The sequence below is a fragment of the Brienomyrus brachyistius genome, chromosome 1 (genome assembly GCF_023856365.1).
Source record: "Brienomyrus brachyistius isolate T26 chromosome 1, BBRACH_0.4, whole genome shotgun sequence".
Classification (NCBI taxonomy): domain Eukaryota; kingdom Metazoa; phylum Chordata; class Actinopteri; order Osteoglossiformes; family Mormyridae; genus Brienomyrus; species Brienomyrus brachyistius.
In genome coordinates, this window is record NC_064533.1 from 32505669 (window position 1) to 32530337 (window position 24669).

Genomic DNA, 24669 nt, shown 5'->3' on the forward strand with positions numbered 1-24669 from the left:
CTGGGGCAGGCGAGCATCTCCCAGGGGTCTTGACGTCGACACAGGAAATGGCTTCCATTTAACACAGACTGTTACAGAATTACCCAGGCGCGCTTCCTGGATTTCTTCCGCATGGAGTAACAATGAACCATGATGAAAATGTGGTGAATGTGTGGAAGTTGTCCCTGACAATGGGGTCTGTGACCACATCTTTATTAAGCCCCGCAGGAAAAGGGGGTCCACGAATGACCCTCCTCACTTCTCCAACTGCTAATCTCTTTCGAATGTCCTCATAGTACATCCACGTATCATCCACACATGCTGCATATCCCATGGAAACCAGCCGGTCATCCCCGGTGACACTAAGTGACAGGTGATGTGAATGGTGGCGCCCTCTATCTGTCGCCCGCGGGCTTTGCTTCCTCCTCCTTTACTGTAATATTTCTCAAATTCCATTTTTTTGCTGTAACTTTGTTAGCTAGAAGATTACAATAACCCACGGATTAGCCGAGTTATTTCTGGAGATGATTTGTGATATATTGTGAATTTGTGATCCCCAACCCTCAGGCAGCCCAGGCCAATAACGTACAGCCTTTAAAGCTGATTTACCCACAATGCTCCTGAGACCCACACAACATGAGGATAACATCTCAGGAAAAATAATAAAAGTTACAGTGTAGCAGTGTAAAGTAACAGTGTAATGACTGCCATGTCTCTGGGTTTTTTACATATTTATACTCTTTTTCTTTGCCTTGGGGAAAAGGTGAGAGCTTGGGCATGAACATCCTGGCAGAGAGGAGCCTGTGCATTACCATGGCAGGGAGGTGCTGGTATGTTACCATGGCAGAGAGGTGTCGGTATGTTACCATGGCAGAGAGGTGTCGGTGCGTTACCATGGAAGAGAGGAGCCTGTGCGTTACCATGGCAGGGAGGAGCTTGTGCGTTACCATGGCAGGGAGGAGCCTGTGCGTTACCATGGCAGGGAGGTGTTGGTATGTTACCATGGCAGCGAGGCGTCGGTATGTTACCATGGTAGGGAGGCGTCGGTATGTTACTATGGCAGCGAGGTGTCGGTATGTTACCATGGCAGGGAGGTGTCGGTATGTTACCATGGCAGGGAGGTGTCGGTATGTTACCATGGCAGCGAGGTGTCGGTATGTTACCATGGCAGGGAGGTGTCGGTATGTTACCATGGCAGCGAGGTGTCGGTATGTTACCATGGCAGGGAGGTGGCGGACCATCTTGGACGTTGAGGTTCTATTTGACGGTCACTGGAGTTCGCCGTGGAGCTCCAGGAGCCGTTTCTGCATGATGTTTTTATAGTGAGTGTGTTAGCGGTGAGAGCTTGGTGTGGGGTGGGGGTGTGGTGTATCTGATTTGCCCCCCAGGGTCCATGGCGCCCCCTGCAGAGCTACTGTTTTTACTTAACCATGCAAGAGCGAACAAGAAGAGAGTAAATAAAAGCTGAAGCACCTGCATCCTCAGTGCTCACACCCTGTGTGACAGTACAGATAATTCCCGATAAGCATGTTAACCATCAAGGGGCCCTGGGAACACACTAAGGTGTCCCCCTCTGCTCCACATCCCCTGCCCCTCGTGCCCTTTGCGCCATCCCAGGAGGCCGAGCACCTTCGGCGACTGAGGTGCTAATCACAGCGAGGTGAGCGCTAACAAGCTAACAGCTCATTGACTCGTTAGCGTGGAATCGAGTGCAACAGCACGAAGCCGAGTCTGGGGATTCGCCAGGGCCCCCCAGGTGTGTGGGCATGTGGGGGGGGGGGGGGGGGGGAGGGGGGTTTCCACAGATGCCACTGTCAGGGTTTAAACGCTAGTCAGCAGCTAAATATCACTCCCTCACTCCCGCTCTCCCCGTCCGTGTGACCTTCTCTCTTCTTCACTTTTTTTTTTTTCAATGCTTGTTTTGTCACCATGGCACCAAGAAACGCCATAGCAACTCACGGCGAGCACCAGGAGCCCGGAGTCTCAAACTGGGCTGGCCTTTGTCATCGCGGCAGCGTGCGGGTGCAGAAGGTCATACCAGGCCCAACCCGGCCCAATGTGTGCTGTCTGAGTCCTCAGCGATGTCCCGTCGTAATAAACTCAGTGTCCTCTTCTAAGTGACTCCGGTGTGAAAGTCGCCTTGCTGGCAGAGACCATTAATTTCTTACAGGGAAGCATTGGTACTTGTTCCCATCATCCCTAGCTGCCCCCCCCCTTTTTTTTTTTACTGTGACTTAATTAAATTAAGAGGGGAGCTGGCACCCGCCCCTGGACGCATCACTTATTCATAAAGTGACTTTGCTAATCAGGCCTCTCTGTGACCGAGCTGTAAAACACACAGGAGAACAAGCCTTTGTCCTCTTAAACTTTTATGCTGGGGGGGGGGGAGGGGGGGGGGTATTGTAAATCTTCCACAAATAGCAGACTGAGTGTTTCCAAATCTGAAAAGTTCAAGTGAGTAATTAGGAAAAGCAGGATAGGAATATGAAAGGGGGGGTGTAACAAGCTTAGGTAAGTGTTGGGGAAACAGCGTGCGGGGGACTTAAAGCAGCATATGAATCCCAGTGGACTTCCGAACTAACATTACCCTGGTCAAGGGGGGGTGCTGACATTACCCGGTCAAACAGGGATGAACTCGGCCAATTGGAAGCGAGCTGTGTCAGGGGGAGAGGGTTTACATAGATCACATTTGGGGACCAAAATGTCCCCAAAGTGCGGTAAAACCTGACACTTCCTTACTTTTGGGGACATTTTTCTGATCCTCATTTGAATAACCTCAGTTTTATACAAAATCTGTGACAGCAATCAAACTAAAAATGCCAGGTTAGGGCTGGGTAGGGATTAAGGATGCTGTGACTGGGAGTAGGGTTTTTCCCATAGAAATGAATGGAATTTAGACAGGTACGCCTGTGTGTGTGTGTGTGTGTGTGTGTGTGTGTGTGTGTGTGTGTGTGTGTGTGTGTGTGTGTGTGTGTGTGTGTGTGTGTGTGTGTGTGTGTGTGTGTGTGTGTGTGTGGGGTGGGGGGGGGGATGAACCGCAGACTGCAGCAGGTTTCAGGCTGACTGCGTGTATCTTTAGCGGTCCATTAACCCTAACCCTTGGGGAACCCTGGAGGGTTCACGTTTTTGCTTCCTCTCAGCTCCCAGCGCACCTCTACCAGGTGTTCAGTGTTCCTGATTGTCTGGGAGCTGGGAGGGAGCAAAAATGTGTACTGTCTTCGGTTCCCCGAGGTCTGGTTGGGAAACATTGCATTAATGCATGCCCCTCACCCGCATATGAATTCGGTGATGATTTACACTGTGTCGACTCGCGGATCTGTTTATTTCCATTTTGTCATTTTGTCCTTATAAACACGGACATATGTCACGCCGGCCCAGAACGTGGACCTCGGGGTGTGTCTTCGCATTGGTCACCACAGGAGACACGGCGATAAGCCCGTAAATCCGCGACTCATCCTTTTCTAGCAGCTCCTGCAGATCGGCTGTGTCAGCACGGATTTGGGAGCGAAGGTTCCCTGGTGTTCTCCTTTACATTCCAGCCCCCTCCTCATACAATCTCTGGCTTGACTTGTTCTCAGTGGTTGCATCTCCTTTCGGAGTTCATATCAGAGATGCAGTTCCAAACTCTCTCATCTCTGGTCCAAAAGTACTACTTTAAAATCTAGCCCTGCGTCGTTTCCGCGGCTGCTGATTTTGCATCTTTCGCATCTCTTCATATTCCCGTGGGCTAGATCTCGTGTTTCATGGAGGTCCACTGGCTTTCTCGGCTGTGCGAGTCCTTTGGTTGACTGAACAGAGTATCCCGTGCAGAGCGTGTGGTTTGGTCTCGTGATTAAGAAGTGTAAGTGGTAATCTTTAACGCAGTAGCAGCAGAGGTGGATTTCTATAACCAACCCTGGGGGCGTGGCCTTGGTTTGTGGGGGGGGGGGGGGGGGGGGGTGATGTCGATTGCGGCCGTCAGGAGCTCTCTGCAATTACGTGTATCTCACAAGTGCTGGATGGTTGGGTCCCAGATAGGCACCTTACAGTGTCGCCGGGGGGTTGTGGGATCTCACCATAGTCTCTTTCAGGAGCCACAAAGCCCTGTGTAATTAAAGCCCCCGAAACTCCTTCCATTTGTCTCCAAAATCCTTGTAATGGGGTTTAACTGAGCAGCAAATCCTATGCCCCCCTTCCCCTTCGTACCTGGCCCCTGCTTTTGGTCTGTCCAAATACGCACCTTCTGAGTGGCGGTCTGGGGATGGTTAAGCTTTGTTTGTGTTAACAACAGAAATGCAGAGGAATGAACCATTTTCCGATGGCTGGGGGGGGGGGTATAATCCAAAGAGTGGGCCGACAGTAGATCAGAGCTAATTTAAGACTCTAACTTAATCTGTTCTATAATAGAATCATGACACTTTGTGCAGCAGGACTGGAACCAAAAGCACCTTCTGCAGGCCCCCGCCTCGTGGTGCTGGTGCTCAAACAGCGAAACGATCTTAGCGGGGATACTTCCTCTCCACCATCATGAGCTCCTGCAGTGGTTCAGCGTGGGGATTAGAGCAGATTACACTCTGATATGGCTCCCGATAACTCGCTCTAATGAACGCACCTGCAGGAAAAATGTGTTTTTAATTTCGTCCGCCGCCTTTCCTTAGAGAAGTGGCACTGATTCGGTAGCTTAGCGCCGCTCCGATGCTCGTCTGTAGAAGGCCTTTGTCGGGCCGGTATCAGATGGCCTGGTGCTCCTCCACGGTTCACAGCCGCGAAATCCCCCCTAAAGAGGCAGCAGGCATCTCTGCTACCCAGCATTCCCAGGGGCGTTATTAAGCCGGCTTCCTGGAAACGGCCCTCTGCGATCTTTTGTCTCCTGGCGGTGTGGCGGTGACGACTGAATGCTGAGGCCTTCCTGTACATCTTACCTCTCTGCTCTCCAAAGCGGCCCTCTCTGTCAATGTGACAGTGAAATGAATGGAAGTTTTATATGCCTTCATGCAGGTACATTGGAATGCTTTAGTTTTCCCATCATTCTCTCCTTTTTAGAGACATACCCACACATATATTGGTGAGTGAGAAGCTTGGGGTCTGAGCACATAGTCAGCCACCTGTCTGGCATCCCTGGTGTATTATTGGGAGGGGGGTTAAGGGCCTTGCTCAAGGGCCCAATAGGGATGTGATGTCTGCCAAGCATGGGATTTGAACCAAAAGGTCTAAATCACAGGTCTAATCCGCTGAGCCACACCCCTCCTCCCGTCTCCCATACCCACCGTACTTTTCCGCATGGATTTGCCCACTGAGCTGGCCGCCATCATTGATTCATAGCTGCTGCGGTGGTAATTATGACGGCAGTAGAGATGTGTAGCGGTTTAAACGCGGGTGATGGTCGCACACAGTGGTGTGCGGTAACTCCGGCCTCCCTCATGTCCCGCTGATTTATGGTCGCCCTGAGATGATGGATGCCCACATGCCCTCACCCCCCCTGACCGCGAGTGCGGCGCCAATGCTGTGTAACCGGCCCACTGAGCTTAAGTCTCTGTTATGGCTTCATTACGAGCACCGCGGCCATAGATCACGGCCCTGACAGGCAGGGAAATGGCGCGGAAGCCATTTGATAATGACGCCTTGTTTACAGAGGTCACCCATGATGCCATTAGCGCATCCGGGGCCCTGGACTGCAAAAGTGGGCTGGTCTTTGTGTCAGGGCCCCAGTTCCCAGGTGTGCCAAACACTCTTGGATATTCCTTTGCATGGGGGCTATGTGCAAATGGCAGGCAGAGGCTAAACCCTCACAGGGCCCTTTTTCTCCGTGTCATAGCCACCCCCCCCCCTCGTGGCCCATGTGTCGTTTCACGAGTGTTACATGCGTGTCACAAGTCTCTCAGTACGATTATTGTGGATGGGCCCCCATCTTCCACCCCCTCTCTGTTCCTGACTCGCACATCGATCATCATGGGATGCTGGTAAAATAATTGAAATGGAGCACCGGCCTGCCCGCTGTGTGTGGGGGTCACGACCTTTGACCCCGCCTGGGGCATTAACGCAATAACACCAGTAATGATTCGGGTGCTCAGACACAAGGATACTGGGGGAAATTATTTGGGGTTTTTTAATTTGGCCTCCTTCTCCGCTATCGGTATTGTGTTAGGTGCCCATGCTCCCCCCGCCCGCCTGATACGACTCCTGTTGATATTAGATGAAGGACGTGTCGTCGGGGGGCTGTGAATAATCCGCAGCATGCCCGGTCACCGGAGCGGCAGTGTCCATTCTGGGTTTACTCACTGCGTGCGAAAGGAGAGGCCTGGCCAGGAGTAGAGTATCTGCAGGGATACTCTGGTGACAGGGACCCACCTCCGCACGCCGTGGGGCTCGATACAGCACCGTGTCTGGCCTGGATGTGGCTGCTGATATAGTCGACTGTAAAAATCTCACACAGAGGATTTTGGGACAAAAAAAAACTCGCAAAGACACGCTTTCCACGGTGCCATCCAGTTCTGTTAATATAAATGAATCACCTGGCTTCTGGAACATTCTGTTTTTAAGGCACTGTTTTTCGGGCAGGGAGCTGGGGTCGGTGTAATGGCACCGTTTAGCACACCAGATCTGCCGGCCCCCACCTGCCCGCCCCTGCCGAGAGCCTCTTAAAGCCGTTAACCCCCCAGGCTGCCCCGGAGTTTGTTCAGCCTCATTTAAAGGGGGGTGAGGGGGCTGGGGCTTAGGACCAGCCGTGCTGGGTTCTTAAAGTCACGCTTTTCTTTCAGCTTGTCTCTTAAAGGCATAGTGTCTGTATGCTCTGCGTTCTTAAAGGGACGCTTTTCTCTCAGCTTGTCTCTTAAAGGCATAGTGCCTGTATGCTCTGGGTTTTTATGCTGTGTAGGATCACACATGCACATATCACAAAGCTTAAATTCCAGGTGGCCTGAGACAAGGCCTACTCTGGTACGCGAGGCACACATTGGCCTAGGCCTCAAAGGGGGGTTCGTGACCCCACACACACAGACACACTTAAACACACACAGATACTCCAGATACAGCACTCCAACTTTTATTGCTCAAAGATTTAGGGACCTACAGACAGCAGAGTGGACCCCAAGGGCAGGGGTCCCTCGACTTGGCACACAACCCCCCCCCCCCCCCCCCCCACTCTGCAACCAAGTAAACCAACTTACTTTCATTTCTAACAACCTAAACTGTTTCCACAAACTTCTTGCTTTGCAGAAAAGTATTTTCCCTTTTAAGGTTACTCATTTTAAATCCGATCATTGCATTTTCATGATTACATTGTTTGTGTTTATTCCGCTATTTCGTGTCTATTGTTTGTCTTAGGTGTAATGTCTGTCTTATGTTAGTTGTAGGAATAAATGCATATCTTTTACACAACTTCAATTTCCGTCATTGAGTGCTCACAATAGTCCCTGCCTCTGTGCGATCTGGCTACTACGCTCTGAAACCTCAAACTCGCCTGAAATATCGCAAGACTCTCTCTCATCGGCCGTGAGGGGAGCTTCGCTACCGATCGTTTACATTACCTGGTGACGCAGCTCGCTGGACGAGCCTTCTAAACCAGGTTATTGAGCGATTCTGGTTATTAATGAATCCCATTTAAGTCCCACATTAACAGACTCACGGGGATTCGCAATCGAGTTTGGAGGAGCCGACCATTCGGCATAACAATTGGTTAATAATCAGCATTAAATAATAATTAATTAAAAGTTAATTAATTTCAAAACATATCGGTGGAGATATTAAAATTTACCTGAGCTAATAATTCCTACAGCTGCATTCCAGTCAAGTCAGAGGTCGGACTGTCCGACTTGAAAAAATCTGAGTTCCGAGTTGAAGCCATTTCATGAGCAGTGGCTAATGTAAATAGTGGCTGACTGCTGTAATATAATTTAATAATAAAAAAATATATTATTGTGTAAAATTCTAATATAATTTTAAAGGTTTATGAATTGTAAATTGAGAATAGCATGCAGTTTATTAACTGAAAATCACACATTACGCTGTCTTCACGGTAGGTAGCCTGTGAAATGTTGGTGCAGGGCAGCTTCCTTTCTCTTACCTACAGGCTGCTACAGGTCAGGGTAGGTCAGGTCAGGTTGGGTCAGGTCAGGTCGGGTTGGGTAGCATGCACTAGTACTGTGGGTTGCCACATTGACCACACGATGGAACACCTCAGGATCCCAGTTGGGGACCCCCCAGACCAACAGAGATCCAGTCCTACCCTCAGGAAATTGCCATCTATCTGTTGCAGCTGGGTGTCACGTGAGTCTCCCCTAGGCCTGGCCCAGCCGCTCAGGTCCTCAGCAATGAAGATCCTGCCAGCCAGATCACCCTCAAGGAGTCGCACCACATGACCATAGTGCTGCAACTGATGATCCCTCATTCAGGACTCCCTCAGCAACCACTCATTCGATACAAAGTCAAACCAGTGGTACCCAAGTATTCTCCGAAGACACAGTAGCAGAGGATTCCACTCTTCGTCTCAGCTCACTGGATAGCGTCCATGTCTCACAGCCATACAGCAAACAAGGGAGCACCAGGACTCTAAAGACCTGGACCTTCATCCTTTTACAAAGATATCAGGAGCGTAACACTCCCTTCCGGCAACCTCATGACCCCCCCATGCTCTCCCAATCCATCTGCTCATTTCATAGGAAGAGTCAACGGAGACATGAATGTCGCTGCCGAGGTAAGTGAACCTCTCAATGCGGTCGACATTCACACTGCTGATGGCTATGCCCAAGAGGTTATTAACAGCCTGGATCACAGCCTCCATTGACTCCATGAAGATCAAAACATCGTCGGCAAAGTCAAGATCAGTGACTATTTCCTCACCAACAGATACCGTACAGCCACTGGACCCCACAAACCAGTCCACCACCTAGTCCATGCAAGCATTGAACAGAGTAGGATCAAGAACACACCCCTGATGAACCCTAGAATCAACTGGGAAGAACACAGAGGTTCTGCCTCCACTCTGAACAGCACTCACAGAACCAGTGTACAGGCCGGCCATGGCATCCAGCAGCTTCGGTGGTGGATCCCAAGAAATCTCAGGATGTCCCATAGGGCGACTCAATCAACTCAGTCAAATGCTTTATGAAAATCGACACAGGCTGCACAGAAACTTTGCAAATATTTGGGTTTGCGCTCAATGAGGACCCTGAGTGCTAGAATGCGGTCAATGGCAAACTTCCAGGCCGCTCCGGTCGCTGGTATGTTTTATGAAAATAACAGCGGTGTGATGATGTGTCCTATTGAGGAGGAATCTACCAAGGACGTTACCCAACACTGAGGGCAGTTTTATTCCCCTGTAGCTGCCACAATCCAGGCGATCACCCTTCACTTTCCCGATAGTTAAAAGAAGTCCTATTTCTCAGGCAGTTCGAATGACGACCGTCTCCAAAATGGAAGCAAAGATTGCTTGCAATGCCAGGAGGGCAGCCATACCACCAGTTTGGAGAAGTTCACCCCGGGTACCACAGACCCCTGCAGCCTTCCCTACCCCCAGCTGGTTCACCACCTGTGCAACCTTAGTGAGATTGTGCAGTTCACAGCTAATCGGAGGACCAGCCTCCTAACTGGAGTGCAGACTGCTGCCATATAGCTAAATAGTTACCCTATTACTGATTCATTTCGGTATCAGTATACATATATAATCCGTTTTATATATGGCCTTCAGCTGATTGGTTATAATTCACGGTACTTGCTTCTCTGGAGGCTGCCTGACATCACAGCAGCTGCTTCCTGCTGAAGTCGGACCACCTGAATTTCAGTCTGTCTCTGACAGCCGTTCCAAAGCACTAGGACATTTTTGAGTGCTGGCTTGTCTGGCACGCAGCATTAAAAGCACTGTCTGTATTATCGTTCTTCGTCTCAAAATGATCTCTAAACAGTCTCTGTCTTACTTTATTCTCATGGCCTGGAGGTAAATCCTGACATTAAAGGTCGAGTTTTGCCCTTTTTAGTTTTGGGGTGTAAGGGGAATAGTTTTGACAGTGGTGGGGGGGTATGTATGTTGTGAGTTTAGGAGCACTGGGCGGTCTCATTCGCTTGTTTTACCTGATCGGAGGTCTGATTGGGACTCTCCTGATCTGGACGGTGGACGGCCCCCCTCTTCCCCTCGGCAGGGTTAGTATTAGCACGTGCGCACATTAGCAAAGCAGGCCGTACTTTTGAGCAGCTTCTGATCGATAGGCCTGGATTTAAAGGCCTTAACATCAAAGTCTCTCCGTGCCTTAATGAAGAGGCTGCTGTCAGTCCCCTGGCCCTTGCCTCCCAACAGTTTCCATCAGCCGCTTCTGCACATTCACCCTCCTTAGTTTTCTCTCCTAAGCTTCTCTTACGTTACCGCTACACCGTTTTACTTTTCACCTCTCTGGCTCACGTTCAGGTGTGTTTTCCCCTTTAAATGCTCCCTGTATATTCTGAGTGCGCCGCTTGACGTGAGAGTTATGCCTCTCTTCATGGGATTTAGCGTTTTCCACTGTTTATTGACTCAAATGAATTTTTCATCTCCAGTGAGTTATCTGGGGGGGGGGGGGGGGGGGTTCTCACCTGGTGTGCCATCCCAGCCGTCCCCACACGGCCAGTCTCAGGCTCAATCTGCCCAGTGGTCACATTTGACCGTTCCTCGCCATTTTCTTGTGTTTTCTAAAGCTTGGCCTCACGAGACTCACCGTGGTTTCTTGCTTAAGTGAGGAGTTGCATCAGAAGCCAGGATTCAGTGAGCCGTGCCCGTTTCCCGCCACTGCTACGGTCTGCCCAGCCCGGGGGGGGGGGGGGGGGGGTGTGAGGCGGTTTCTGCAGTGTGTGGGTATGCCATGAAATCTTTCTCACCAATCTTTCTGCGAGTCCAGCTAGCGAGCTGACAGACAGCCTGTAGGGGGCGACGTGGTGGAACATTGGGTACGCGTCACTCTGACATGGGGGTGTGTGTTTGTGTGTGTTCCTCCTCCTCTAGGCAGTGTTTCTGCCAGTCCCAGGATCCCCTGCTCCCAAATCTGTCTACACTGCTTTGTGTCTGTATGGCGGTGGGGGGGCCAAGGTGGGGACTGGCTCCAGCTCCCATAGATCACAGCTGATCTCAAGGTAAAAATGGCACCCAGCAAAAATGGCCAAGCATGTGTGGTATAACCTGTGAAACAAAAACTGTCCATCTGCCTTGGTGAGAAATACCCTTGGCCAGAAGGAGCATATTCCTGTTAACCCTTCTGGCTTATCTTCTGATATGAAGCTAAAAGCACACATCGGGTCCCTTGAGACATGACACCCACCTAATCCCCCGCCCAGTATGGCCTCTGACCCCTGCCGCCTTGCGATGATAGCCGAATTGTGTCGTTAATGCTGTGCCAGTCATTTGCAGCCAAGGCTTCTTGTTTTTATTAACGCACTTTGACCCTCGCTGGGGGGTCATTCACCCCCCCCCCACTGGACCCATGGGCCTAGCTTTGCTTTTACGGCTTGCATCTGCTGCTGGTCTGAGTTGGGGACAGTTCAGTAAGAAGGTGACCTTTGTCCTTGTGTCAGTGGTCAGTGGCGAGGGTAATGGAGGAGAAGCTGGATGAGGTGTATAAGGCAGTCTGGCTGTTGGGTGCCTGTCTGCGTATTCACCCCCCCCACTCTTATAAATGTCATTCTCTGTCTGTTTTCATCCCTCCTTCTCGATATTGTGCCGTTTGCTTCATCATAAATAAAAATCAGCAGCCGTCCTTGGTGCCCACGCCTGCTTTGGCCGCTTTCTGCTCTCCTCACGTCGTCGGTCCCGCATTCTGGTGGAGTTTTCGATGGTGAACCACCATCTCTGAACAAATTACTTCTGGGCTGGTAAAGTGAGCAGCCGGGCAGTGTTATTGAGCCCTGGGAGGTGGGGCTGTAAACAGTGACCTTTAGTCTGGGCTCCCGTCCAGCCGGTGAGAATGAAGTAAGGGGCATTTGAGGGCCATTGTATTGCCAGAAAGGCCAATCTGTTAAATGTAAAGATTCTGGTGGTTCTTTAAGCCAGACCCCATTCCTCCTTAATTGCTCCAGCCCCCACCATCTTTGTAAGAGGACGTAACCACCCCTGCTCTGGTGGGCCTGTAACCCCACCTGGCCTTTCCAAATGTACAAACAGCGACTCAGCATGCAGCAATTTCTCCTAATTGCTCTCTTACATTCTGTAACCCCCCCCCCCCCCCCCCGCCCCCAGTCAGTGGAGGGTAGCGCCGTAAACATCTGGACGGAGGAGTTGAATGGCTGCTCACGCCATGACGTTTGAGGCTAGGGTCATGTGACCCGGCTCAAATGGTCGTGGCGTCTGATGGGGCGTGACAGGTCTGGAACCTTCAGTGACTCCAACAGCAGCCTGGATTTCCCAGGGTGCCCCTGGTGCCCCATGGTCCTGCATGGCATTCGGAGCTGTAAATCCCAGAGAGCCTTCTCGGGGAAATCTATCATGCATGAGTGAGCGGAGGGCGGTTGAAAGCTGGACCGGCTTGGAGATCATCAGATAGCGGGAGGCTTTCATCAGGCATGACAAACTCGCTGGAAACTGATGATAAATGCAGAATAAATACAGAATTAAATGCCCCCCGCCCCCACTCTAACAGGTCTCCTGTCCCCACTGCTTCTCCGGTCTCGGTCACATTCAGCCTCTCATCTAAACTCCTGTGAACATTTTTTGAGGATCGGGGGCCCAAGGCTGCTGACTCATTCACGGCCCTGCTTGGCAAGACCTGTCTCTGTCCCGGATCCGTGCATCTCATCTCTGCAGCAGCAGCTGCCCCATCGTTTAACAACTTGTCATCAGCACCATGGCAGTGAGTCAGAGGGTCTGATGGCACATCTGGCCAGGGTTCAGTTCTTGGCCGTTCCCTGCTTTTTAGGTTTTGTAAGAGTGTTGCTTATCGACGCAAATGTTTTTTATCCAGTGATCTGATTCCCGTAGATTCCTTCCCCGTTTGCGATTTTGTGAAAATCATTGTTAAAGTTTCTAACATTATAATTCTCACCGTGTCAGACCTGAAACTTAATCCTTGCTCTCTTTATCACACACTCCATGGGCTGATGGGTAAATAAATTACCCGTGCAGGTGTGTGCCGCATGCTTTTCATTTGCTCTCCCATTTCAGTGCCTTTGCCTTATTGAAGGTCTCACCCTCAGGCCTTCAGGCTTTGGCTTCTGCGGCCTCCTGGTGTCTGATTTCCACACAGAGAGAGGATTTATTCCTTCGTTTGTTTCGGTGTCGTAAAGCTTGGAAGGTTTGGGCCAGAAAGCCTATGTGGATATCTGCTCAAGGATACTGCCGCCACCCATTTTCACGTCGCCCTCCTCCTGGTGGTTTAAACCCTGTTCGTCGCTGTGACCTTACAGATGTGCCATGACCCTCAGCTTTGTGGCGCCTTTTGGGCGTCTTCAACTTCCTGCTCTCTTATGTATAATTTACCGCCACCCTAGACCTGACTGAGAACAAGAAAGCATCTGATAACTCTGAAAAAACATGAACAGTGACTGGTTTCTCATTGATGTAAATATTTCAAATTTGCCTGCAGGCAATATGTACAATCAAGGGTCTGCACCATGGAGGTCTGCGCTCGGGCAGTGTGTGCGATGGAGATCAACACCAGGGGAGTGTGTGCAATGGAAGTTTGTACCAGGGTGATCTGTGGGATTGATGGGTGCACCATTGTGGTCTGCACTGCGGTGGTCACTTTAGGGCTGTCTGTGTAATGTTGGTCTGCCCCAGGGCCATCTGCAAGTCTGCGTGATGAAGTCAGCATCAGGGTGGTCTGCATGAGGGTGGTCTGTATGAGGATAGTTTCTCTCACACACAGACATATGGCAGGCAGTGAGTCCAGCTCTAGGTTGGTGAGGCTTCAGTGCTATAAAAACATTAACACTGGTGTCTTCCGACTCACGTCACCAATAACATGTCAGACATGCTGACTGAGACCCATGAGGGAGGTTGAGGTATCAGGCTCGCATCAGGGTATGATTCAGTCACTGGTACTGGTGGTAGCCGCACCATGTGGCCCCTGCGAGGGGGTGATAGCATCTTCCCCTGGAAGTCCCACCTCACCTTCTCTGATGAGCAGAGGTGGTACGCCATTGCTAAGAGTGTGACATGTGCGGAACAGGATCGAGACAGATCAGACAAATTTGGATATGAAATGTGTAGCAACATCAAATTATCAGTGAAGATTCTGATTAGAGTGGAAGGGGGCAGGAGTGGCAGGACCCCTGAGTTGGGGACATGGAATGGCATTGATTACAGACTGGACCGGCTGGTGGCGGGAATGTCAGACCCGGTGGCTTCCCGGCCTGTGGGGGGCAGTTCATTAAAATCAGGTCAACCTGCACACACAAGCTGATGAGGGACGTTGCTGGGTTACTGGGTGGTGGCAGGAGGGATGTTGCCAACATAACATGTTAGAGGAGTGGGACGCACGTGCCCCCACCGCCCCCGAAAAGGATGATTGCCAGCAGCAGAGCCGTTATTATCATCAGAGCAGTGCGTGGCAATCTGTAATTATCGCCATAATTATGCGCTGGGTCCAGCGGGCTCCAGAGAGCGGTCCGATCCGGCACTGACGCCCCTGTAGAAAGCCCCGTGAAAATGACTAAAGTCCCCCCCCCCCATGATGGTCTGTCTTAAGTGCCACCCCCCATGGCATTTCCATTCAGAGAGCGGCCCATTATCAGAGATGTGTCTTATCATAATTACATGTTTGTCAGAGCTGCGCCGCCATACAGAGGCCGCTGATTAGCGGGGGAAGCGTATTGATTTCTATTGACAGGGCCTCTCAAAGCACGTTAATGAAATGTGTGTAAATGAGATTCCAGCGGCTGAGGAGCCGGGGGGGGTGGGAGCCCAGCCAGGTTACCGCGGGGACCCCAAGCGGCTGGGCTGGCATGTTTCAACCTGTCTATTGGTGCCATTCACTCGTCTGGCCTGAGTAGATGCGTTTTCAAGAAGTTGAAGCTTTCAGGAAAGTTCTCTCCATAGCTCGGCCCAGATTGTGCATCCTTTCGGGTTTCTCCCTTTCCTTTGGGTCCTCAGGGTGACCATACATTAGCCTTTGGTCCTCGGTTACTGGGGGCCTCTCACCGCGGGTCTCCTCCACTGCTGAGAGGATGGTTCAAACATGGTTCAGACAGTCACGTTACGGTTTAACTGCTGCTAACCAGCTTCTCTGCCCCTCAGCCGGCCGGCCCCCAGCAATCACGACCGGATACAGAGGCTCCGACATGAGTTCCAGCAGGCCCAGCAGGACGAGGACTTGGACCTGCGGCGCCGCACCTATAGCTTTGAGCAGCCATGGGTGAGTGTCTAGACCTGGCCCCGACTGGTTCCGGCCCAGTGGACCGCTCACTAACTGCTCCGCTGACCTTCCTGCTGATGGTTACTGTGCCTGGCTTTTGCACCCTAACCCTCTAACCTCTAACCAGTCCCCTCCCCTGTACTGCCTTCACACTGGAACTGGCTCCGCCCCCCCCCAATTGCATTCTGCTTGCTCTCAGCGTCCGGCTGGTGCTGGACCCAATGCCCCCCCCCCCCTCTTTCTGAGCTGGTGCCGCCTGCCATTTGGCCTACCCCCACCTCATTTCACAAAGACTCTGTTGACTGTCTGTAACCACGTGCAAACCGCCATCCTGTCACCCGATCGTGTCTCTTTTATATTACCCGACGAACAAAAAGACTGCCGTTATGGTCCCCGACCTCCAGGAATTATCTGAAATTTTGCAATTGAATTAGGGAACCATAAACTCCAAACTTCACCGCTTTCAAAGTCGACATTAAAGAAACACTTGCCTCGCTTTCAACACCGGACCGTGCCGACTACATGCCTGTTTTGTTTTTGCAATCCAGACTTTGGGTCTTGGCTGCAGATAACTTTTTACGTCTTACTGTTTATCCAACATGCAGAGCTCATTTTTGCAGACGCTTTGAACCTTTTGAGAATCCGTCACATTTTTGTTTTTCTTGTCTTGTTTTTCTACTGTAATTTCTCGGTAATTTAAGAGAAATTTGGTCAGTTTTGACAATAGCAATCCATTTTAAGCTGTTGGTGAGAGTTCTAATGCCGTTCTTATCTCCATAAATGTGTGAAATTGTGCCTATTTTAGAGTATAATATCAGAAATGTGATTCCATTGTAAGTGATTTTTCGTGTTCGTTTTTGCTTTTATTGTTGAGATACAAATCCAGACGTGGCCTGAGAATGGTTTTATATTATTAGGTTTTGCTGATATATTGTCTTTCAATGTCACTGTACCCAAAGATTTGCATTTTAAAGTCACAGTTTTTATATTTAAGGAAGCCCAATAAATTTGTCTTAATTTTACTGGATCTGTTTGCTTTTGGTTGAACAAGACGTGAAATCTCACCAATGTCATGTGGTGTTTGTATCTTGGAGTTTGTGGACTGTAACTTATTTTATCTTATCTGCGGTGGGAAAGCACACGGCCCATGCACCATGGGAATGGAGCGCTGGAAGTCAAAGGTCACATTGCTGTGCCTCTTTGTAACGTGGAGGCAGTGAGGCCTTATCCACCGACTTCCTGTCCAGAGTGCGAAGGGAACTTTAAAGATGACAGTTTAATCGTTCACTTTAACCAGAGCCATTTCCTAAATTATGGTCTGTAATACTGCCTCCTTCAACACAAACTATCATTGGTGGAACGCCACCAATCACTGTCCATCCTTCAGAAGGTGAAAGCTGAGTTTTTATTGAGGTAAACACCTGATTTACTTTAAGAAAAAGTTTGTGTTCTTCAAACCCAGTGGGTGCTCAAGAAGGTTAATCGTGGAGAGCATGGAAGTGAAGACATGGCCCTTATCCTGTCCTGTCCCCCTTCTGTCTCCTCCTGTCTTGTCCTGTCCAACCATGTCCTGTCCTGTGCCATCCTGACCCATCCCATCTCATCCCTTCCTGTCCTGCCCCATGTTCCTATGTGCTATCATGTCCTTTCCTGTCCTATCCTGACTCATCCCATCCTGTCCCATCTTGCCTCCTCCTGCTCTGACTCGTGCCATCCTGACACATCCTGACCTTTCACCTCTGGTCCTGTTCTATTCTATTCCATCTTGACCCTTCCTGTCCTCGCCTGTTCTCTCCCATATTTTCCCATCATACTCTGACTCATCCTCTATTGTCTTGTCCCATCGTGTCCCATCCCGTTCTGTCCTGACTTCTCCCCTCCTGTCATGTTTCATGTTTCCCTTCCTACCCCCAGACTGTATAGAATGCTGTCTGCAGCCCGGTCCAGTTCAGTTGGGCCCGTTTTTTTGCAGCGTACCTCCAGTGCCTGTGTTATTGGACCGCCGTGTATAATGGTGTCCTCTGCTATCCCGGGGAGGACAGTGTGGTTATTTACAGAGCGGTGATGCACGGGGGCTCAGCTCTGTGCCCTTAATTACCACTGATTGTTTACGTGCTTGAGAGATTGCAGCCTCACCGCCGTAATAAATAACAATCCGCTGGATGTGCCGTGTCACCCAACCTTGCCGTCTCTGTCCCTGAGCTTAGATCTCCTCTGAAAAAATCTCGAATAAGTTCTCTGCAACACTAGTGTAAATAGTACCAGAGAAATTACCAAAAAACGCGTCGCTGATGTTGGAGGTAGTGTTTGGTGGTGCCCTGGGTCCAATAATACGCAGCCCCCCCCCCCCACATGTTTTTTTTAGTTCTTAGATAAGCTGTTTGCTTTCATCTCCTTAAAAAAAGCACTAAGAGCTGATGTGTGCTCTGCCTTCCTGGAGCAGGCTGCCTGATCTGCGTTCACCCGCTCCATCCACTTCCAATGCTCTGCATTCTGGGTTTTTCCCACAGAGAAACTGGTGTGTGGACCAAGGTGGAGGGGTTGACTTTTCAAATAAGAATTTCCTTCATCCAAAAACAACGACCGCTGACTCTCTACGATTCCCGTCTCCAGGACTGAAATAAGCGTCGGAAAGGCGGGTTTATTTCGAGAGCGCTGTTTGTGCCTCGTGCCGGTGAGGCAGCCTCGCCTCTGCATCCTCGGTTATATTCCTCAAACCGCATATCCGTCAGGAGCTCTTGCCGGCTGCTTGACAAATGAACATTTTCCCTCTTGGTGTGTGCGGATGCAGAAATATAAAAATGAGAATTTCTGCTTGTCAGTCGAGTTTTTGCCATGTGAACTTCTCTGGACTGAAACTGGAAGGCAGCCAGAAGTTCCTGGGATGGGGGTGATCCCACCATGTAGGCCAGGATGGTCTAGCCCAGGGCTGGAGTTCGGCCATGTCTGAGTTTCGAGACTGGCGTCTAACGGGAAGGTCGTCACGGACACATGGAGGATACTGAGGGTCGTGACCCTAAAAGACACTGCCGGCTCTCTCTTCCCGCACTGAACATGTGTTTCATGCCTTTATGTCCCAGATAAGATAAAGTGTGTTTCTTTGGGCTTGCAGAGAGGGTCCCACCTGCATTTCAACAGGCTTGTCGATCTTATTTTTGCCCCCTGTTACTATATGATGCCATAGATAGCATCCCCCATCCACCAGGCTCCAGAGGCCCAGGTAGGTGCCCCCCCCCCCCCCCCACTCCCTGCTGGCACCTGCACCCCCAACCTGACCAGGCCCCTGTCTGGCACATTTAGGGAAAGGGAAATTAGCTCCATGTGAGTGTTTTTACAAGGTGGAAAAGCCTCTCTGGAAGTAATTTCCCAGGGAGGGGGGATACAGCCGGTTTGCAGACCCAGCGATCCGGTTGTTAGGGTGACCCTGACCCCTCTCGGTTTGGGGAGGTGGGGGTTTGGGTTCAGATCGCTCCATTATCACTGGTTTTTACAGCCTCCTGCCCCTGACCCCGTCTGTTTCCACAGTTTCCTCGTCTTTATATTCGCGGATCGTTTTCTGGGGGTGAAGCCAAGGTTTCTGAACAGGTGGATCCCAGTGGGCGGAGACTCGGTGACCCCTGGGCTTGGTGTTAGTAAGTGTGACGTGGAGAAGCAGTGCTTTGGGGTACCTGCCTTGGGGGGTGCATTTCCAACTTCACTATCCAGTGACAGCAAAGTAATTTGCTTCAACCTGGGACTGTGGGGATGTAAAACGCCCCTGTATTGGGGGGGGTTGGCTGGAATCGAGGCTGGATCCCTCAGTGTAAGCTGTCACTCACACGGTTATGGGGGTTTTAGTATAAGTAATAAGTAGGTACATGTTGCGAGGGGATGGGGCTGAATAGCCTTTGTGAAGACGCATTGCATTGTTTCCATGGTAACGTGTACGTACCATTTGCGCACTAGTCAATGCATGTTCAGATTTGCCCGTTTAATCCCATCATTGTGCATGCATTGCACGTCGGGCGTGTTTCGCATGCTATGCCACACTAAAGCTCACCCACCCGTTTGGGTGAGAGCTACCAACCTGCCTGCTTAACTAACCAGCACTAACCTCCCTTCTGCAAACCTCCCCTCCCCCAGTGGTCCCGGCCTCCCTCCTCCATCCCGGGAGCCTGGGATGGAGGCCTGTCCCTCGTGGCGAGTTACTAGGGTACGACTCTGTTTCAGCCCGCTGCTGACCCCTTTGCGCCCACCGGCCGGCACTCCGTGTCTCTGGAGGTGCAGATGCAGAGGCAGCTTCAGGACGGTGAGGAGTCCTTCCAGCAGGCCCAGCGACAGTACAGCTCACTGCCCAGGTAAGGTGCCCTTGAACCCACTCCTTCAGCATCGGAGCTTTTTGGAAGTCTTGTTTTTCTGATCTCGCTTGCTTCGATGGGTGTTAGCAGTTGGTAATGAGGGCTGGTTGCCCACAGGGAGTTTCAAGTGAGTCCGGGTGAAGTCCATGACCCATGGGGAGGGTCAGGGGCCCCCCGGAAACAGCCCCTGTTTCCTCCTCGCTCGGTCTCTCCGGCGGTTTGTGTCAGGTTCCGCTTCGCCTGTTCAGCATCGCTTCAGCAGGGGAAAAGTTCTGGATTAAAATTCCTGCAACATCTCGAAAATCACCGGCGTAAAAATGTCAGTGTCTCCGGGACGACGGCGCGTGCCTCCCCCGCCGCTGCAGCGTGACATCCCAGGAACATCTGCTCTCCTCTTTTGTTGGAAATGTCAGCGCAGCCTGTCTGGGATCGCGAGGTCCCCAGCACGCCGTGCGCTACCACTGCCAGACTCATGCGTGTTTGTTTATTTTTGCCGTCTCTGATATAGTTCTAGGTTTGGTGACTATGTGGCGTTGGCGGGTGAATGGATTTTGCTCATGTTAATGAATGAGGACCACTGTGAACCCCCCCCCCAACTGGACAGTTAGTGATGTGTGGTTCAGCGGGTTAAGTCACTGTGCCTTTGACTGGAAGGTCACCAGTTGAAATCCCAGGGTCGGCAGAGTGTTTGAACCGTTATGTCCCTGAGCGGGGCACTTAACCCCCGATTATTTCAAGGATTGACAGACTATTTTCTCCAAAAAAATCTGCATTGCTTTTAGATAAAAGCATCTGCTAAATAAATAAAATGTAAATGTTAGACACGTCGCATGAGAAGAAAGAGCCAGGATGTCACATTAATTTCTCCCCTGGAAGAGATCTGCTCTGCATTTTGAATGCATGAACAAAAGAATCCGTCTGGTCCAATTGGACACACAGCTGTAGACCAACCCTTCCCAGCTTCATCTTGTCCCAATAGACAAGCTATTCCTGGTGGGGGTGCTACGCATGTTGAAAAGCCCCGACAGCACGAGAGGAGCGATGACAGAGGCCCTCGTGCGAATCCTGCCCTTCACACGTGCTCTCCCGTGCGATGGGGCCCTCGTGTCGATCCCTGATGCAGCCTGCCAGTGTTTTTTCTCAGAGATCCTAGACACAGGATGTGCGAGCCGGCTTTCGGATAATCTCATCTTCACCATCTGTGTCAGGAGGTAAGCGTAGTTGCTAAGGCTGAAGATCTCCCCGCACACCAACTTCCTGACTTTAATCGTCATGTACAGTCATTCTTAATTTAAGCTGTGTCTGTTGTGGAGTAACGTTGGTATTAACTTTAAGTCAGCCTCCATGTAATTATTAATCTTGGCTTTGTGCATTAAAAATAAAAAGGTAAGGAAGCATCCCTCCATGACCCTGAATAGGACTGAATAGGAAATATCCTAAGAATTAAAGACCAGAATGATGTGCTTCTCAGTGCCATGACGTGGTGCTTTTATTCGTGGGATTCTCAGTTTCATTTTAAGAATGAGGACGTAGGGGTTAAGGGCTCTCTGTGCCCTTAAGAGGCTCTTAGTTTCTTCGGAGCACCTGCATGTGACTGTCTGGGCCATGGGGGACGGGCAGGTTAGAAGACTGCCCCCAGTGGATGGAGGAGGCCTGACACCCACATGCTCTTATCGGTGTGCAACTGCATGTGAACCCTGTTTGCTAGTCTATGGAAGCTTAGAGGCTGATCTCCGCTACTCCCGTCTACAACTGGACTTGACTTGAACTAGTTTTCCAGTGTTCTGGTTCTTTGCATTAGCAGCCCATTAGGGGAATCACATGCTGTGACCTATTCCTATGCCCACAGAGGTCGCCACAGCAATTGCATCAAGCAGTGAACACACTGCATGCAACAACATTGCATGGTCACCACATCACACAGTGATTGCCCCGCACGGCGACCACAGTGCATGGCGACCCGCACCACGTGACGACCACACTGCATGGCGATCACATCACACAGCGACCGCATTGCATGGCATCTGCATTACACAGTGACTGCAGTGTATGGCAACTGCTTCTCAACTTGACCGCACTGCGTGGCGACCGCTCTGCTTTGCTGTGTTTCTTTTCACCGGCGCATCAATCTTGCATGAGGCAAATTTATGACTCTACCGTGTGAGTCTGTGTCCTCGTCTGGGTGGGGAGGGGTTGTGGGGGGTAGAAACCCCATCCAAGGCGCCCGCTCAGTCTTGTGTGAACAGACCCCCCAACCCCCCCAGGTCCTGAAGGTCTGATGTGCTGAAATAATGACTCCTGCCGTGGGCTCGTACGTCACACTGGTGATGCTTTCAGAGTGTGATGGCTTTTAGGGGGGGTGGGGGTGGCTTTCAGACAGTGATGTTTTGGGGGGGGCCCTTTTAATTTGGTGTGACGGCAGTCAGGCCTGTCAGGGTTTTTCAACACATTGGATAATTAAAATGTGCTCACAGTGAGGGTGGCCATTACTGTCCCTGACTGAAATGCGTCTGTCTGTGTCCAGAAGGGAGAAATGAGTGTCTGTCTGTCTGGCTCTCTGCGTCTATATATCTCTGTCTTTGTGTCTGTCTCTGCTTCTCTGTCTGTCTGTATCTCTGTGTGTCTGTGTCTGCCTGCATCTGTCTGTGTGTCTGTCTGGCGCTGTGCGTATGCATGTCTGCCTCTGCCCACGTCCTATCCTCTCTCCTTGCAGGCATTCTCGTAAGAACACAGGCTCTGTGTCTCAGGACGCGTGGGACACTGCGTTCCCCACCGGGGGTGGTGGCTCCCAGACGACCAAGGACAACCCGCAGTACTTCAGCTACCAAGGGGCGCACAACGGCCATGCCGGGGGCGGAGGGGGCGGCTTCAATGCGCGTGTGCTGCTGGAGACGCAGGAGCTGCTGCGGCAAGAAAAGCGACGGCGTGAGCAGGAAGCCAAGGCCAAGCAGCCAGAGCCCACCCCCGCCCCCACCGACTGCCAGCCCTATACAGCTCCCGTGGACTCTGGCCCTGCTCCAGGCCCCACCACCTCCAAAGGGCCCTACAGGCAGGATGTGCCCCCCTCCCCGACACAGGTCACCAAGCTGAACAGGTTACAGGCCATGGAGAAGGGACGGCCCTTTTATTCCTGAGGGGGGCACCGCACTTCAGTAGTATCATTGGGGAAGGGGGGGGGGGTGATGGGCATTTGCGGGCACTCATCTTTGAATTCTTATTTTTTTATCGAAAACATTGAATCCTCGTGGTTTTATAAACCCTTCCCCCCTCCCTGCACCATCTAATGAACCTCTTCCTACATGCCTCTCCCTCCGTCAGTGCCTTGGTTTTCGTGTCTGACAATCACATGGCGGCCCCCCCTGTACACCCAGGCCAAGCCAGCGAGTGGGAGTTTTTAAAGAGATGTTAAGCCATTATAAAAGTTAGTGGAGCAAGACCTGTGTATTTGAGGGCCATGACCGTGACAGTGCATCCCCTTCCTCGGGAATGGGGGGTGTGATACGTATCCCTCCTCTTCCTCGGGAATGGGGGGTGTGATACGTATCCCTCCCCTTCCTCGGGAATGGGGGGTGTGATACGTATCCCTCCCCTTCCTCGGGAATGGGGGGTGTGATACGTATCCCTCCTCTTCCTCGGGATTGGGGGATGTGATACGTATCCCTCCCCTTCCTCGGGAATGGGGGGTGTGATACGTATCCCTCCCCTTCCTCGGGAATGGGGGGTGTGATACGTATCCCTCCTCTTCCTCGGGATTGGGGGGTGTGATACGTATCCCTCCTCTTCCTCACGAATTGGGAGTGTGATACGTATCCCTCCTCTTCCTCGGGAACAGGGGGGATGTTATCCGTATTCCTCCCACTGCAGTCCATCCCTGTGGACCCCCCCTCCGATCCTATCTCTCCACACCCTAGGAGATTTAAAGGTAACCCCCCCCCACACACACACACACACCCAAGAGAGACCGGCTTTTCGTAAATGGGGTCATGTCGGGTTATTAATTAATGTTCCTCATGAAAAATTCAGCTCTGTGTGTTGCCTCCACTGGGGGGGGCGCGGTTGCCTAGTGTGCTCCCCGCAGCACGGCCGGCTCTGGGGGTGTCCCTGCTGGCCAAACACAGCTGCTGCCTTTGCTGGATATTTCACTGGTTTTACTGGGAGGGTGCGGAACCCCCACGGAGACCATCCCAGCACCAGGAAGCCAGGAGGAGTAACGCAGAGAAGGGAATATCGACCTGCCTGCTGATTTATTCACGTTTGCTGAAAATCACCCCCCCTCGCCTCGGTTTTCCCCCAGAGAGGTGAGTCTGCTGGCGCCTCCATCTCTCCAGCCCTGAATGTCAGACTGCTTAATAAGTGCCTGAGATGAGCAGACAGTCAATGTCTCCCACTGGTACCACGGGCCCTCACCCCTCAGACGGCTGCCACTCGCGCTGGGCTTCGTGTCTTTCCAGAGGATTTGCCTGCGTGGGATCAGCGGACTTTCTTCCTGAGTATCAGCCTTAATTTCTCATGGCATTTTTATTTTCGGTACTCGCGGTGTTAAAAGCGAATCACTAATGTAAGCACAGTGCAATTGGTTTATAAAACTCTGTTTTTCATGATGTATCAAGAACGGCAGGAAGCCATTTTTTCTGTACATGTCAAATTCTTAATAAAAGGAAAACTTCTCATCCTGATTCCAGTCATTTCTTGATTTTTCATGCTGTCAGACAGTCACGGTAGATTCAGTCATGCATAAATGTGACAACATAATGCAGAATGCTAAGGCGTTAGCCACAATGCTATGTGTGTCTGACACACGCTCATATAGCGCACACAGACACATCAACTGCATGGGCCACCCACCTGATCTCCCCCCAGTAAGATTTAAATATTCTCTCTGTGATGTTCTGGTGGTGTTCTGCTTGACCCAAAGCTGTGATGTTCTTGCCAGAATTGATTAGTCTAAGACAAGGGCAGGAATAAACACCTCAGAGGAGCATAGAGGCTGCCTCGAGGGAGCCGGGTTCAAGGCCAGTGCCGCCGCTTGGTTCTGTGAGGTTCGGAAGGATTGTAAGAGCGTGGGTCTG

At 51.2% G+C, this 24669-nt stretch overlaps 1 protein-coding gene across 1 annotated transcript; it reads left to right on the forward strand.

Annotated features, from left to right (window-relative positions):
• Positions 1 to 12227: 12227 nt before the first annotated feature.
• On the forward strand, positions 12228 to 24276 carry LOC125738385 (partitioning defective 3 homolog). Its single transcript, XM_049007298.1, has 3 exons — positions 12228 to 15263; positions 19473 to 19600; positions 22314 to 24276. Exons 2-3 carry the CDS (start codon positions 19530 to 19532, stop codon positions 22732 to 22734), a joined length of 492 nt encoding a protein of 163 aa, XP_048863255.1. The 5' UTR covers positions 12228 to 15263; positions 19473 to 19529; the 3' UTR covers positions 22735 to 24276.
• The last annotated feature ends 393 nt before the right edge of the window (positions 24277 to 24669 follow it).